Source organism: Coloeus monedula (genome assembly GCF_965178545.1).
Source record: "Coloeus monedula genome assembly, chromosome: 21".
Lineage (NCBI taxonomy): Eukaryota > Metazoa > Chordata > Aves > Passeriformes > Corvidae > Coloeus > Coloeus monedula.
In genome coordinates, this window is record NC_138801.1 from 9,861,876 (window position 1) to 9,877,558 (window position 15,683).

Genomic DNA, 15,683 nt, shown 5'->3' on the forward strand with positions numbered 1-15,683 from the left:
TGGGACATTGGGAAGGAATTGTTCCCTGGGAGGGTGGGCAGGCCCTGGCACAGGGTGCCCAGAGCAGCTGGGGCTGCCCCTGGATCCCTGGCAGTGCCCAAGGCCAGGCTGGACATTGGGGCTTGGAGCAGCCTGGGACAGTGGGAGGTGTCCCTGCCCATGGCAGGGGTGGCACTGGATGGGCTTTAAGGTCCCTTCCAACTCAAACCAGCCTGTGATTCTAAATAACAGGAATTAATTCCTGCCTCATGCACAGTGACAGCAAAGAAACAAACGCTCAGACTTTGGCAGTGACTTAGCAGAGCTCCTGGAGCTCAGGAGAAGCTGCTCTGGATGCACCCCCACCCTTCAGCCAGCTGACTGCAGCTATACTTTACCATGGTGGTCTGGATCCTGTCCTCCACAAACTGCAGGATGGGGGTCTCACCTCCTGGCAACACAGCCTGGCACCAAAAGGAAGGTGAAATTAGTTTCCCACGACTGGAAAAAAGCCTCCAGAAAAACCTCTCAACCAACTGGATTGTGTTTTTCTTTGACTTATAACCCACTCTGCAAACAGAAACATTCAGTGGAGAGGGGTCAGTAGGGCAGTTTTGTGCTGCTGTCAGTACAGTGCATTCCCAAACAGTCCTAAACCAGGGTCAAACAGTGAGATGAACACTTTTAAAAATCATTTTACATTATTCAGAGCAACGAGGACGAGAATGGAATATAAAGGACTTCATGAGACTGAGAAAACAAGTCATAAACCAGCATACTACAGTCATCATAAAAAGCACATGATGCACATGGGCAGAAACTCTGACCTCAGGTGTGCTGTCCTGGGACCTGTGCCAACCAGTGTCACCCAGGAATAAAAACTGGCACTTAAAATAGTCTCACAAATGCCAACCCAAAACTCAAGAGACAGGGGGAGAAAGGCAAAACAACTCTCAGGAACAAGTGAAAACAACATGAGTACAAGAGAAATACATTCCCCTCTAAGTCCTGAACCCTAAAATCACTTGAATTAAGCACTACACACAGTTCAGGTCCCATTCCTGCCCTTGGTTCCAGATCTGGAAGACATCTAACTCAGCTTTGCCAGCAAGAGAAAAAATGCAGTGTACACCAAGTCACCAAACTGGTCTCTCTCATGAAATTCATTCCAGTTTTACAGCACAAATGAAACTCCTGCCAGACCAGTCACCAGATCCCTGCACTCACTTTGCCTTCTCAGGTCCCTTTAGCACTTGAATGTTTATCTTCCCAACACGAGTCAAACTAACTCTGCCACTACTGTTATCAGCCTATTACTCATGGGATTATAGTGAAAAGTCACAAGATTTTGAAAAAATAAGAAGCTGGAGATGTGTCAGCAACAGGTAGAACACCTGGTGACACAGAGTTCCAAGTCTGTTGTGGTCACCTAATGTATTTATTTCCCCTTGACACTGTCAGGGACACTGGGACATGGACAGTTCTGCTGCTCCCCAGGCCTGGATGATCTCAAATAGCACCAAAAATAGTAATTGCCAACTGACACTCACACTGCTGCTGCAGGAGGAGAAACAAACCCATGGGAAAAAGAATAAAACACAAACATGCCAGGCTGAAGAAATTCAGAGCTCCAAGAACCACTGAGAGGTTCTTGCGAAGTTTTCATCAGTGAAAACATGATATTGCCCTGCTCAGACTCGGGGGGGAATCTTTCCCAGCATGGAGAATCCTTCTGGGCAAGCAGAGGAAGCAAAGCACCCAGGCTGAGCTGTGCAGACACCTGAGACACGTCAGTGATTGCTGTGACAGCTCCTGGGGCAGGAATGAGGTCACAGCCAAGCCACCAGGGCAGCTCCTCTCTGAGGAGGGCTGTGGTCAGCGCCCCAGTCCAAGGACTTCCCCTCACACAGCCCCAAAGAACCCCCAGACCCACAACACCTGTGGGACCACCCTGCAAGGCCCCTCACTGCATTTGAACACGGAGCAGTGACCTGCCAAGAGGATGGATTAGCACGAAGAGCATTTTGCTGCTTCCTGATGTCAAAGTTTCCTTGAGAACCCGAGACTTTACAGCAATCAACATAAACATGCAGCCTCACAACTGCAGCTCACACCCATCCAGAGCACAGGCACCCAACACTCCGCTCTGCTGGGAGCCCAACAACTCCTCACTGCAGCCCAAGGCAAACACTGAGACATTCCCCGGGCAGGGAGTGGTGGGCAAGGCTTATCAGCCCTAAAAACAAGGACTTAAAACTGGGATTAGCCCAAAGCACAAGACTTCCTCACAGCTCAGAGGCACGTGCCTTGTTTTGACTACAGAACCTGGATTTTCACAAAACATTTTTAACTGCGTACAAGTACATTGTGTGTGTTTGTTAGTTCTGAGAAGTATTTCCTCTCACGGGGTTTGTTTTTCACGACTATGGAAAGCACCACGTGCCTTGCTGGTCTGTGAGTTTCACGTTTATGATTAAAAACAAATGCAAGAAGAGCAGTCTGCCAGAATCCTGCAAGTCCTCCTTCTTTAGGCTAAAAATGAAAGTATTTAAATTATTGAAACAGCTTCGAATATGAAGCAGAGCATGAATGGTTTGTAAGAAATTTTAAAAATACAAAAATAAAAACAACGAACCCCACACAATAACATGGGACCAATCCTTAAAAGTTTGAAAGGATAAAACTGCCAGCAGGAAAGGCTCTTACAGAGGAAAAGCATCTAAAGGTATTGTCCCAATGTTATCAGATTAGCTACAGCTGTTTTCAGCTTCTGGGAACTCCCAGAGGGGAAATAAATAAGTCCAAAAACAAGAGCAAAATATATTGTACCTCAAGGCTGGTGCTGTTGTCTCCTTCATCCATGTCTGGAGGGGCAGCAGGAGCAAAGACAAAAACAAAAAGAGAAGACTGAGTTAAGAGATGACCACAGCTCCAGATCCAAACTCTTGAACACCACAAGGGGAACAGTAAGTTTTTTAACTTTATCATCCCTTTGTCTCTCCGCTGAGCAACAAAACCCAGCACTGAAGTGCTGGGGGACGGGACTTCCCCGGACGGGAGTTCTCCAGAAGAAAACTTCTCCGCAGCCACGGGCATTGAAACAGAAACTCCCCAGGAGCCTCCACAGGGTGCCACAGCCAAACCTATCCCTGCTCCGTGCGCTCCAAGGAAAGCGGACACCGGGATGGCACCGCGGGACGGACACTGCCCGGCAGGGACCGGGCACCGACCGCTCCGGGCTGCGCCTCAGGACAGCCCCGGTCACCCTCCAGCCACCCCGGCCGGACCCGGCTGCTCTGCCCGGCCCCGTTTCGCCAGGTTAAAGCTCGGGGCGCACCTTCAACAACAACCTCCTCCCGCCGGGCCTGGGGCACCGGCCGGGGGCACGGCGGGGCTGCACAACCCGCAAGGCCCGGGACCCGGCGCTTCTCCCCAGCGACCCCCAGCACCCTCTCACCTGCCCCGCTCCTGCCGCGCTCCCGGTCCCGGCCCTTGTCCCGCCCGGGCTCCCGCAGCTCCCCGGGCCGGGGGCGAAGGGCGCTGAGCGCAGACCCCGCCCGCCTCCGCCAGGGGGCGCGGCCGCGCCAGGCCCCGCCCACGCCGCGAGCCCCTCGCCGCTGATTGGCCGGGGAAGCCCCCCGGCGCCGCTCGGCGCGCGTGCCGCGCGGGGGCAGCATCGGCGCCGCGGATTGGCTGGCGCGGCCCGGCCAATGGGAGCGGGCGCTGTTGCGGTGTGCGGCCGCGGCGGGGCCGCTCCGGGCTGAGAGCGCGGCCGGGCCCCGGCGTGGTTCGGGGAGTCCTCGGTGCCCTCCGGGAGCGGCTCCCCCTCCCCTGAGCCCTCCCGCGTGCGCTCTGGGACTCGCTCCGGCTCCGCTGGTTCCTCGGTGCCCGGCATGGGGCTGCTGACCCAGCTGGTCCGCGGGCTGGTGCGCGGCGCCGACCGCGTGTCGCCGTTCACCAGCAAGCGCGGCCCCCGGAGCCACAACAAGGGCCGCGGCGCCAAGAAGCTGGGCGTGCTCACCCGCAACAAGAAGTTCCTCCTCGTCAAAGAGATGGTGCCCGAGTTCGTCGTGCCCGACCTGACGGGCTTCAAGCTGCGGCCCTACGTGTCTTACCGCGCAGACGAGGGCTCCGAGCCGCCCGTGACGGCCAAGCAGCTCTTCGACGAGCTGGTGGCTCCGCGCATCGAGAAGGACGTGAAGGACGGCACATTCGACCCCAACAACCTGGAGAAGTACGGCTTCGAGCCCACGCAGGAGGGCAAGCTCTTCCAGCTCTTCCCCAAGAACTACGTGCGGTAGGGAGCGGGCAGTGGTACCGCCGGCCAGCGCGGGACAAGCTCTGTCACTGAACATTAAAGCAAATCCTTCTACCTTGTTCTTCTGTAATACCTGATTTAAATCCTGGGGAAAGTCGGCGGTTTGATTTCCCATCCATGACTGGTAATTCCTCTGGGAGACAGTTGTGCCTGGAGAGCACAGCCCTCTCTGGGGGCTCTAAGGGTGACGGGTCCGTGACGTTTGTAAATACAAACTACTGCCAAGTTTAAGAATTAAACTTTAAGGATTAAATTAAGACTGAAAACGTTCGCTTTGGGAGAAAGGAAGCATGTTTAGTGGATGGTCTGTGAGTACTTAGTCTGTAATAAGGGCTGACAGATGAGTCCTGAAGGTGGTGGTTAAAACGCCCACATTTTCGGGGCAGGGCAGGGCTGTGATGGAGTGGGGGTGCTACAGCCCCAAGTCCCAGAAGGAAATCCTGTGCCCTTGGATGCCAATTCCAGCTTGCTCTTGACCACATCACTTACCATGATACCGAATTGATATTTATATGTGTAAAGAATACAGAGAATATATAAAAGAAAAAAAGGCAAAAAAATCGCTTCGGCATCAGCCTCACACCCTGTGTGAAGGCAGATAAAAACTGGGTCTCCTCGTTTCTCTGAGCAAAGCAAGGACTGGCCCAAAGCCTAAACCAGGCTGGTCCCAGTCGGTGACACCACTCCAGCTTCGCTGCCCTCGGGCTGTTCCCTGCCGATCTCACAGGGCAATAAAAGGCATTACAACCTTTAAAGCAGAGTCATCGGCAGATACAGGGACACACCCTCGGTTTTCGCAGGAAACTGGGTTGACCGCTCTGACTCCTAAAGAACTTTCAGCCCTTGGAGCCTGAGCCATCCCAGGGCAGAAGGTCCTCACGAGGACTGCCAAGTCATTTGATTTTTAAAACCCAAAACAGCCAAAAAGAGATCAATCACTTGTATTGATTTTATTTTAGAAACATCCAAAAATAGCATGTTTTTTCTTTAGCAAAAGCTCTTGTTTTCATTACTAATATGAATCTTCATGTAACAGTGCTCAAGAATGTTTGCTAAAATACACATTCACCCTTGAGAAGGGCTTTTCAAAGCAGCAAAGTTCTCATCTGCTCGACTTCGTTTAGCTGCAGCACTGTTACACAGAGACCTGTTGCTGGTGTTTCTTTCCCTCCAGATAACTCATTCTTTAGGACCCTCAAAGACAAACCATGCAAGCTAAAGGTTACTCATCTAGTTTAAGCTGGTTTTTTGTTTCTAGGAATCGAGAAAATGTTCCAGAAGGGGTGTTTTGATATATTTCACAGTGGAAAAAAAGAGAGCTAATGGAGCAACCATAAGAAATCCTGCAGCCATTCCTGGAGGTAGTTGGGCAATGCTGTTAAGATTTTGGTTTCTGTACTTACTTTGAACTTAAAAAGATGTCAGGAAACACCGCTTACACTTTTTGGAGGTTTTGATCTTAAAGCTGTTCACCTTTTAAAAACTGAGCTTGACTTTGGACCTTAACGTGGCTCTGTGGAGAGCAGAAAACATGAGCTGGATACTGAGAGGCTGTGGGGGGTGGCTGAGTGGCACTGAAACATGGTGAGGTCACTACAGGATTTATCTGAACCAGGGTGGGTGCTCAGCTGGGAATGATGAAGGAGTCTGCAGTCAGTCTGATGGGAAATGATGGAGATGTACGAGGATCCTCACAAGGAGCATCCCACAGCACTTCCCATCACGCCAGGCAGTCTGCACTTCCTTCTCAACCAGAACTTCTCTATTAGGCATCACTGTGAGCACATTGCACTGCATCTGGCCTGTCTGAGCTCTTCTCCAGGGACACACACACATCACACGGCCAAGCCTCTGCTCGGGGGCTTTTCTGAGACGTTCAGGGAACCTTCTGATCACTTACTGGGTCTGTACAGCAGCACAGCTGAGCCTGGTTTGTGAGGGAAGGAGGAGAACGTGCTTAACAGATCCATTGTGAAATGCAAACCAGCCTTGAAAGGATTCAAATCTGAGGTACAAAGCAGCAGCCTGTGAGAGGAGGGCTGTTCCACTTAGAACTAGGACATTAAGGGAAAAACTAAATAAACCTGTCTGGGCATGACCACAGGCCTGCAAGCAAAGGCTTCCCTCTCTGCTGAAAATAAAACACCAGGAATTCCATCAGTGTTGGCCCTGAAAGACTCCCAAGCTCAGCAGTAAGACTGGGAAAGCCCAGCAGAAGTTAGGGCATCACGTTCAGCTGTCACTTTCAGTTCAGGAGTTTTCCTCCCTCTTCCCTCGGGACTGGTCAATGCAAACTTTCAGCTGTTCTTTCAGATGGACATCCAGGACTTGGAACATCCAGAGGGGTCCCCAGGCTCATCTCCCACTTCCAGATGTGGAGGATGTTGTCATAGAAGGAACAAGTGGCTACAATGCTCATTTCTTTGGGGCTGTCTGGAGACCTGGCTGAGTCACTGCCTCCATCCAGGCCCATTCCATTGGGTCTCTTGGCTCCTGAGTCAGAGCCGCTGGCTGACCCCGGATCTGCCCCTTGGGCAGCCAAATCTAAACTCCCCTTTAAACCAGAGCCCCTCACCAGTCCAGGATCCCCAGCCAACTTTGGCCCTGCCCCTGCTGCGAGTGCCACAGCAGGGCTTTCACTCTCCTCATCCAGGATTACATCAAAAGTAGCTGTAGGAGACTCATAAATTATCTTCAGGTTCTGGACCTGCAAATTCAGCCTCTCGTCTCCTTCCCCTGATGTTCCCATGAGCTCCTCCGAAGGCTGGGATGCAGCAGCAAGGTCCTGGGTTGCAGCCAAGGAATCCCTCGGACACAGCCTTGACCAGTCAGCCCCATAGGCCAAGGAATTGTGCAGGACATAGGATGACAGGATGATGCATTCCTCTGTGTTTTCCGCTTTAAAAAAAAAAAGATAAATGAAATGACTTAGAAATGAAGTTGTGGGTTGCGGCAGAGTGCTCAGCAGCCATTCCAGCATTGGCTGTGTCCCATGGGAAGAGTTCTCTGGTTATTGCTTTCTTCACCACAGAGTGAAGCACTCCAGGAGGAATGAGGTACTGACCGTTTTTCAGCCACCTCTCAATGGCCTTGATTTGCCCTGGGTCAGCAGCAGATGAGAAGAGGGTTTAACATGCATGAGGTTTAAGAGCATCATTATTCAAAGTACCTACAAAGGCTCAAGACAGGCAAGACTGATCACACCACAACCTTCACCGACCCATGAACACACCTGGGGGATTGCCAGGTCCTGGCTATTAATACACTGCAGATGTTCTTCCTGTCAGCTTTCAGCATTTGACTCTGACAGTAAGTAGACATCAAGTTCCTTCCTTCCCCACACAGGAGAAATGCTATCCTCATTTCCTAAACAGTGGATCTGCCCAAGGTCTGGAGAACCCAGGAAGCCAACTATCCTCTGTCAGACTGCATTTGTAATGTGAATGCAAACAGCTTTTCCACCATGGAAGTACCTCGTGATTCACATGAAAGGCTTATTCATGTTATTCTGGATTAACCAGGCTGCAGAGCACTTCCTTCCTGAGGCAATAACCAATTCCCCAGCAGGTCAGTAACTCCTGCTAACAGGAAAGCACCACCTGACGGTCAGGAGAACCTCTCTGAACCATCACAATGAACACAAACCCAGAATGGTTGTGCCCTCCCACCAAACACAAAGGCTTTCTTCCCATGAGAAGAAGTTATGGGAGATTTGCACACAAACAGTGACAGGGCCTTGGCACAACCGAGCAGGCCAGCAGAGTGCACAGGTGTGGAAAAGCTGGAAGAGTTACCTCAAACTGGAACAGAAGTCTGTGGCTATTGACACCATCTCAATCCTGCCAGCAGGGTCAGAGCTGGAGCTCCCCATTAACCTGGAGGCAGCAAAGGAGAGCAGCAGAGCAGCTCTTCCCTGGACACTCCCTGGACACTCACCCAGGCTCCCGCGGCAGTCGAGGATCTTGAAGCCGCTCTGCATGCAGGCTGCCAAGAGCACGAAATCACACGTGGGGTGCCACTTCAGCCTCCAAACCCCACCTTCCACGTGGGTGTCAGCCAGCGGCTGCTTCATGTTCCTGGTGTCCCACAGCAGCACGTGCTCATCGTAGCTGGGGACACACCACAAAGAGAAAAGCAGCACAGCCCAGTCAGGGCACAGAAGAAAGGTAGGGAAGACCACGTGCTCTGCACCACATGGAATTTCTGAAGAGGCAGCAGCACGTTCAGGTAACAGAGGAGGCTGGTCACACCAGGGGAGAGCAGCTGGAAGGGACTCACCTGCCTGTGGCCAGGAGATTCTCCCGGTGGGGACTGCACTGAATGCTGCACACACCCATGGAATGTCTGCAGAGGGAAGAGATAGCAATTCGAGAAGGGCCTCTTCCTTGAATTTTGAGTCCACATTATTTCATCAAGGTGTCCCAGGAGAGGTGAGCTCAAAATTTCAGTCCAGTGACCCACCCAAGCAGAGTTCCATCTACACAGTCCAACAGCATTCCCAGGGACAAAACTTCTACTCACACCATCTCTCAGCACAAGTATTTTCTAATAATGTTTACCCCATAAACTGCTGCTCAAAGGCCCTAAGAATTCCAGCAGAACAACTCCATTCCCAGGAGACTTTATTCCCAGAATTAATATTTCCATAGCAATAGTCCCCAGTGTAATTTAAGTTTACATTTAGAATTCCACTGGAGAGCTGTGTATATTGTTTTAATCGTAGTTTAAAATAAGATATGAAATCACTTTGAATAACTGAACAGTGGATTACAAAATATTTTCTAAAAAACATTCCATAATAACATATCCCAATTTAACACACACAAAAATTGCCAAAATAAAAGTGTAAAATCAGGATCCTTTTCAGAAAGAAACTACCACCCTCTTCACATGTGCAAGTCAGCACTTGGTTTATCGTGTTGAAGGACACGGAGAAGAAGGTTTCAACCTGAAGTTGTCCTGATGAAAAACACTAATAGATCCATTTCCCAAGGGAGGCAGAACCAGGATCCACTGTCACTGCTCATCTCCAAATGCAGTGGCTTGGGAAGGGGCACAACCACAGTGGGTGTTGGCACCCCACTGCTGAAGGGTGTGGGTGTGGACAGGGCTCACTCACCTCCTGCTGGTGAAGATTGGAGCCTCCGGACTGCACCTGGTGTCCCAACCCTTGAGCAGGCTGTCATCCCCTCCTGCCCGGGGACAAAACACTGTGACCCTCAGCACCAGCCCTGAGCATGGGGCAAAGCAGTGCAGAGTCTGCAGCTCCTCGCGAGGGGCAGCTCCAATCTCTGCCCTCTGTGACCAGGACAGCACCCAGGGAGCGGCTGGAGCTGGGCCAGGGCAGGCTCAGGCTGAGAGCAGGGAAAGGTTCTTCCCCCAGAGGGTGCTGGGCACTGCCCAGGCTCCCCAGGGAATGGGCCCGGCCCCGAGGCTGCCAGAGCTCCAGGAGCGTTTGGACAGCGCTGCCAGGGATGCCCAGGGTGGGGCTGTTGGGGGGTCTGTGCAGAGGGGTTGGACTGATGATCTTGGTGGTCCTTTTCTGCTCAGGACAGTCTGTGATACAGAGCTGATGCTTTCCAGCCCTGGGATCTCATAGAATTTAACAGACACACCAAAAATCACATTGAGGCTCATATTGGCAATACCCATCACCACAGAAAACACATCTGTTATCAATACCCTCACTTTGGTAAGAAACAAACATTACAAGTCATAAAGACTGGACTCAAACAGCTCTCTGGCTCTTTGCATACTGCAAGAGAATATCATCTTTTTTTGCCAATAGCCACCCAAAGTACAGTTTTCAGGGTACAGCTTCTCCTAAGTAACTCCAACCATTTCCCACCATCAAGAAGCCTTTCACCCCTAAGCAGAGACCCCAGCTCCTTCAAGAGGTGATGCAAACAGCATACCCAACCCTGGGAAGTAAAATCCCAAGGAACACATCCCTAAACAAGGGGCCCCCTCCCCAACAGCCCCAAAGGAGCTTCCCAGTCCATACAGACCTGAATACACAATATCAGTGTCCCAGTAATTAAAAGCAGCAATCCAGGCCTCAAATTGGTGAGCTTCCCACTGGTTCAGGACATGCACAGAAGGAGCAGATTCATCTATGGAGAAAAGATTCAGCTTCCCCTCTGAATCACTGCTGATCACTCTCAAAGGACATCCACTACAGCGGGGTACAGAGAAAACATCAGGAATTACTGCAACAATCAAGTATTTCGATTCAACTAAACACTGACAGACACTGGCTACATGGTGGCAGGAATGACACATTCATACAATTCTTTTCAGCTTCAGCCCATTCCATCTTTAAATCACCTGCCCCAGTGATCCCTGCTCTCACAGGGAGCAACCACTCACACTCACGTCAGGGAAAGAACCACCCCTGGCTCTTGTCTTTCTCAGAGATGCAAAACTTGACTTCTTACATGCTTCACATTACATCAATAAACAAATTCCATGTGAAGAGGGATTTTTTTTTTCCTCCAAGTCAGACTCACAATGCCCTTTCAGAGCCTCTTCCCTCTTCTGGAGTACAAAGAGATGTTTTATTTCCTTGCTATCACTGAAACCCAAAGCACTGGCTGATCCTGACCTTTCCTGCTCTCTTCCTGTGCCACAGCACAGTTAGTTTCTAGACACAATGACCTTGGAGCACTGGCAAATGTTTTGCAATTCCCAGTGCACAGATTTTCTGACATTCCCTGACATGAACTAGGTCCCTTCTGTTTGGTTACCTGCAACTGCAGGCACTGCTTTGGTGGCCTGGGGCTTCTTTCCAGTTCTGATCAAATTATTCAGCCACACTGAATCTCCCAAATTCCCACATAAGAGATACAGGGCCACCCCCTTCCTGCAGAGATGTGAACGATGTACATTTGGCTTCTAGGAGACATTACTGGTCTCTCAAGTGACAACAATGACAGGCTTTAAAGGGGCTTTTCATCAGAGCAACAATATTGGGAAGGACAGAGACAAGAAGAAGGAATGTAAGAAGAAAGTCTAACTGGCAATTCTACTTATTCATTAAACAGCATGCACAGAAACAGCTTTAATTAGCAAATTTGCCCTACAGCATTAAGCAATGACTGCCTGACCCCCCTGGTTTCCAGGCTCACACCAAAGGCACCACTCTTCATCTGCACCTACAGAACACATTGACCCTCCTCTTTCAAGGTACAGCTAATTCAGGTTATTTCATGCAGCAATGCCATTTCTGAAATCTCGTGTATGAGTGCTTGATAGAGGAAGGAGCTGCTTCCAAACCAATTCTCTCCTGTTTCTCACTAAGCCATGATTAAACTTCCTACATGTACTATTATTAGCAATTCTTAAGGAGAACTTCACACTAAAATTTCAGCTGTTCTAAGAGCAGAGTTGGAACCAGCAGCTCCATTTGCATCCCGTTCTGGTCTTTCCTTTTAACAAAGGCAGCAGAAGACACATCCCTGGCTCACCTGCTGCCATTCCCCAGAACACAACCTCACATTTGTTGTTTGTTTAGTCTCTGCTCCTGTTCCAGTGGCCATAGTGTTTGTGTTCCTGTTACCTCTGCTCTGGAAACAGCAACTTCTGGAGCAGGGCCAGAGAGACAGCTGGGATCAAGAAAGTCAAAACCACTAAAGATTCCTTCATCCAAGTCCTCAACTTCTCCTGAAAGTTGTCCCACATACACTGGTCCCCAGCCTCCATCTCCCACCCTCACCATTGCTCTCGTCCAGTGGACCAGTCCAAGGACAAGGCCAGTCGCTGTGCCCCGAGATCCACCCTGAAGCGTGGCTCCAACATGCAGCTGTTCTTCTACTGGAAACAAAAGGAATGGATTAAGACTGGGAAGACAGCAGGCACATAACAACAGGTGCACTGCTCCCCACAGCAGTTTTCCAGAGACTCATGAGCAAATGAGGGTCCCACACCAAGGAAGCAATGAAATGTCCCCCAGCACTACAATCACCCAGTGCTGGCTGAGAGGCAGACGTGCACACACAAGATTCCAACCTTCTGCTGCTCGTCTCCCACCAAACCTCCCTTAAACTCTGCTTCCTCTCAGGGAGTGATGAAGTGCAGGAGAAGTGATGACCCGACTGCTGAATTCCCTTACAGACTGGCCTCTGCTTTCTTTGCTCTGTGAGAATGGCTCTGATCACTCTCTTCACTCACCACCAAAAGAAACCCCACTCCAAAAATCCTCCCTGCTTTCACCAGCTTTGCTCCTTCTGATGTTTCCCAGTTAGTCCGTACTTGTTTCCAGGGATTGCTTCTGCCCTGCTCCTGCGTCTCCTCCCCCACTTTGCAGGTGGGCAGAGCCCAGCCCAACTCTCTGGTGCCACAAACAAGTTTATAGAATTTATGATAAACATTATCAGAAGACAAAAGAAGCATTAGAAAAGCTAAGGATGCTGAGGAAGCCATGGAAACCACCCAGCTTTCCTGCAAGCCAATGCACACTGCTAGTAAATGTAGTGATGTATCAAACACGGGTTAAAACCAGCTTCAGCAGCAGCAAGCATTGCATCCACCCACCTCACTTCCAGTCAGATGACAAAATTCCACGGCGCCTGTGGAGTTTGCGATGCCAACCATGGGATGTTCTGCAACAGGAATGTGGCACCTACAAGATCAAGTTAAACAAATCTCCGATGTCCATCTTTCTTGAAGAGAACAAAGACATAACTTTCGTTCCAACATGCACAAGGAGAAGGTATGTGACCAAAAAAATCTCACATTAAGAAAATCTAAGGCTCCTGAAGTTCCCACACACCTGCGAGGAGGGGATTCTGTACAGGGGAGATCTACTATATGTTATTATATAAATAAATGAGGTACAAAATCACGACCAGCCACTCACAAGTCAGCAGAAAGGGTAAAACAGAAACAAGGCAGTCTTTGCTCATTGGAACAAACCGGAAAGTATTTCCCTCCAAGAAGTCAGGAACTGTTCCATTAGTAACTGCTGCTGTTGCTGCCATGCCAAAAAAAGGATCCCCAGAGGAGCAGAGCCCGCTGCTGTGGCACCAAGCCTGGCCGGGCCGGCGTTACCATTTGATGTCCAGGATGGCGGCCGTGTCGATGCGCTGGATCTCGGTCAGCGGGATGTACGGCTGCTCCTCGTTGTAGTGGTACAGGTAGAGCCGCCCCGTCCGGTCACAGGCCCCACTGCTCCCTCGGGAATCGCTCTGCGGAAAACATGGGAAAGAGCAGGCTCAGCCGCGCTTCTGCTCCGCACCCGAGACCCTGCTGGGAGCGGGGAGCGGGGCTGAGGCTCCCAACGGGGCAGTCCCAACCCTGAGGGATGAAAGCCACCACCGGGGCCAGCCACGCTCACCAGAGGGGCCTCTCTGCCCCTCCTCGAGCCGCCGCAGCCGGGACAAGGCAGGACCGGGGATGGGGACGGGGCTCACCCCGGAGCGGGGCCAAGCGGGGACGGCGGTTCGCCCTGGTGCGGAGCCGGCCAGGGATGGGGCCAGGGCTCGCCCCGGAGCGCTACCGGGCAGAGATGGGGATGGGAGTTCGCCGCGGAACGGTGCCGGCCGGGCGGGGATGGGGGACTCGCCCCGGAACGGGGCCGGCGGGGGCCGGGGCTCGCCCCGGAGCGGCGCCGGGCTCACCTGGTCGGGCCGGCGCAGGTGGTAGGTGCCGCAGGCCAGGATGCTGTGCCAGCCCTCCACCGGGCACCACTCCACCGCGTCCGCGCTGAACTCCGTGTCCACCACCTGCAGCGTGCGCGTCCTGCACGGCGCGGCCATCGCGGGCCGGGCCCTGCTGCGCCGCCGGGGCGGCTCCCGGGAGGCTCCGGGGAGGCGGGGCCGCCGCCCGTCTGCTTCCCGGTCAGGGCGGGCCCGGGGCGGAGCTGCCCCCGCGGAGCCGCCTCTTCCCCCGGCCGGGCAGTCCGCGCACGCCGGGCTTTGGGGGGGTTCCGCTCGCTTGTCCGCGCCTCTTCCCAACGCGTCCTTCCCGGGGGAAAAGAGCTGCGGCTCCAGCGCCCGCCCGGTGAAGGACCCTGCCCTGAACCCGGCAGCTGCTCACGAGAGAAAACCGGGCTCAGCCTTCCTTCGGCATCTTCCCGGCGCCTCGCTTAGAGACCTTCCCCACCCCGGCACTTCCCGAGGAGACACGGGCTGACAGCGCTGTTCCTGCGCAGAAGCTGTTCCGGACCTCGGAGCGATCCTGGTCCATGGCCTGAGGCTTTCCCTTTCCCCTCAGTCCTTTCCCAGTCGAAGGGCGAGTCCTGCACGCTCGGGATGCATCCCGCACCCATTCCCCCCGCGGTGCCGCTCCTGGATTGCCGCTGTTCCGCAGGCGGAAATCCTGCAGAGCCGAAGGTCTCGCTGCTGAGAGACGACAGTCAAGGCCTCGCCGTTTGGTGTTTTCCCGTAACCAACCCTACATTTTATTGACACTGAACTTCATCTCCCGCTCTCTCATAACATCCTTCTGCAATTCACGCAGCCTTTTATATTATTACACTGAATAACCTCATCAGTGGATGTTGTCAGCTTCATTATTCATTACCTTTTTTCTAAATTTTTTTTTTATCTATTGGGCATGCATCTGTTTATTTCCCACCCTCCCTTCTACTCTTCCTTTCCTGTCTTTTAAACAGTTGTCTATGTGACATTTCCCTTTTTGACCAGCAGCTTTTTTTCCTTAAGTACCTTGAGCAAAGTCATCATTAAGTGCATTTTGGAAGTTCAGATTGTCCCAACCAAATCCCCTTTTCCCTGCTTGTTGATGCCTGGAATTGAAGCAGTTCCAGTAGAGTTTTGAAGCACGATTTCCCTGTACAAAACCCACCCTGACTCCTCCCTGGTACTCAGCCACTGGTGCTGCATCACAGCGTCCATGAGTTTGCGGAGTGCAGGTGGCTGTAGTTTGAAATTCCTCCCAGAAGCTGCTGTGACATTTGCTGTGACATTGTACCAAGGGAGAGGTCACCATCCCAGCTGGGAGCTCGGCTTATTCATCCCTGAGCTCCCTCAGAGCCGTAGGTGGCACCGTCTGGTCCTGGCAACTTGTTGCTGCTCATTTCAGCTGAACTTTAATCTCTCCTAAAAGCACTTCTGTTGTGAACAGATTCGCTGTGGAGCTCTCCATCTGGAAGTATTCCTGTGTGAACTCCACCAGCTCTTTCACATGGAACACATATGCAAACAATTCCCTGGATTTTCCTCTGCTGACACTTTCATCTTCAGGTCAGCCCGTCCCTTTGCTGTGCATCAGTCTCTGCTGACTCCAGCAGTCCCCCTGCTCCTGGTGTTTTCAAAACTACCCATGCACGTTTTATGACTCCAACATTCTTCCTATTCCATTTTTCTTTGCATTATTTTGCTGGGTTGGTTTGTTTGCTTTTGCTGCATTTCACCTGCCAAATGTTATT

The 15,683-nt window shown here is 51.9% G+C and overlaps 3 protein-coding genes across 5 annotated transcripts in view; 1 reads left to right on the top strand and 2 right to left on the bottom strand.

Annotated features, from left to right (window-relative positions):
• The window catches only part of PNPLA7 (patatin like domain 7, lysophospholipase), a 117,494-nt gene extending 113,935 nt beyond the window's left edge, over positions 1-3,559 (bottom strand). For both annotated transcript variants that reach the window (XM_082295373.1, XM_082295372.1), the window contains exons 1-3: positions 3,437-3,559; positions 2,809-2,843; positions 378-443 (exon numbers count right to left, since the gene is read on the bottom strand). In XM_082295373.1, coding sequence (XP_082151499.1) covers positions 378-443; positions 2,809-2,841 — 99 coding nt within the window. In that variant the 5' untranslated portion in view covers positions 2,842-2,843; positions 3,437-3,559. The remainder of the gene's footprint in view (positions 1-377; positions 444-2,808; positions 2,844-3,436) is intronic.
• Positions 3,560-3,712: 153 nt separating this feature from the next.
• Positions 3,713-4,568, top strand: MRPL41 (mitochondrial ribosomal protein L41). Its single transcript, XM_082295376.1, has one exon. The coding sequence runs from the start codon at positions 3,873-3,875 to the stop codon at positions 4,278-4,280; it is 408 nt and encodes a 135-aa protein (XP_082151502.1). The 5' UTR covers positions 3,713-3,872; the 3' UTR covers positions 4,281-4,568.
• Positions 4,569-5,232: 664 nt separating this feature from the next.
• DPH7 (diphthamide biosynthesis 7) lies at positions 5,233-14,077 on the bottom strand. 2 transcript variants are annotated; one of them, XM_082295374.1, is made up of 9 exons: positions 13,915-14,077; positions 13,346-13,482; positions 12,830-12,917; positions 12,012-12,106; positions 10,306-10,472; positions 9,417-9,489; positions 8,576-8,641; positions 8,234-8,406; positions 5,233-7,195 (listed from the first exon to the last, which is right to left on the bottom strand). In XM_082295374.1, the coding sequence occupies exons 1-9, from the start codon at positions 14,050-14,052 to the stop codon at positions 6,582-6,584; spliced, it is 1,551 nt and encodes a 516-aa protein (XP_082151500.1). In that variant the 5' UTR covers positions 14,053-14,077; the 3' UTR covers positions 5,233-6,581. The 2 variants fall into 2 exon arrangements, with proteins under 2 accessions (XP_082151500.1, XP_082151501.1); XM_082295375.1 differs by lacking the exons at positions 13,346-13,482; positions 13,915-14,077 and adding an exon at positions 13,155-13,285.
• Positions 14,078-15,683: the final 1,606 nt, after the last annotated feature.

What these genes read in the sequence shown, in the direction of transcription:
- MRPL41 (XM_082295376.1), top strand. Translation starts at nt 3,873, where the DNA reads ATGGGGCTGCTGACCCAGCTGGTCCGCGGGCTGGTGCGCGGCGCCGAC.
- DPH7 (XM_082295374.1), bottom strand. Translation starts at nt 14,052, where the DNA reads ATGGCCGCGCCGTGCAGGACGCGCACGCTGCAGGTGGTGGACACGGAG. An exon ending in ACCTGCGCCGGCCCGACCAG is followed by an intron (nt 13,483 to 13,914) that starts GTGAGCCCGGCG and finishes TGTTTTCCGCAG; the next exon opens with AGCGATTCCCGAGGGAGCAG. An exon ending in AATCTCCTGGCCACAGGCAG is followed by an intron (nt 8,407 to 8,575) that starts GTGAGTCCCTTC and finishes GTGTGTCCCCAG; the next exon opens with CTACGATGAGCACGTGCTGC.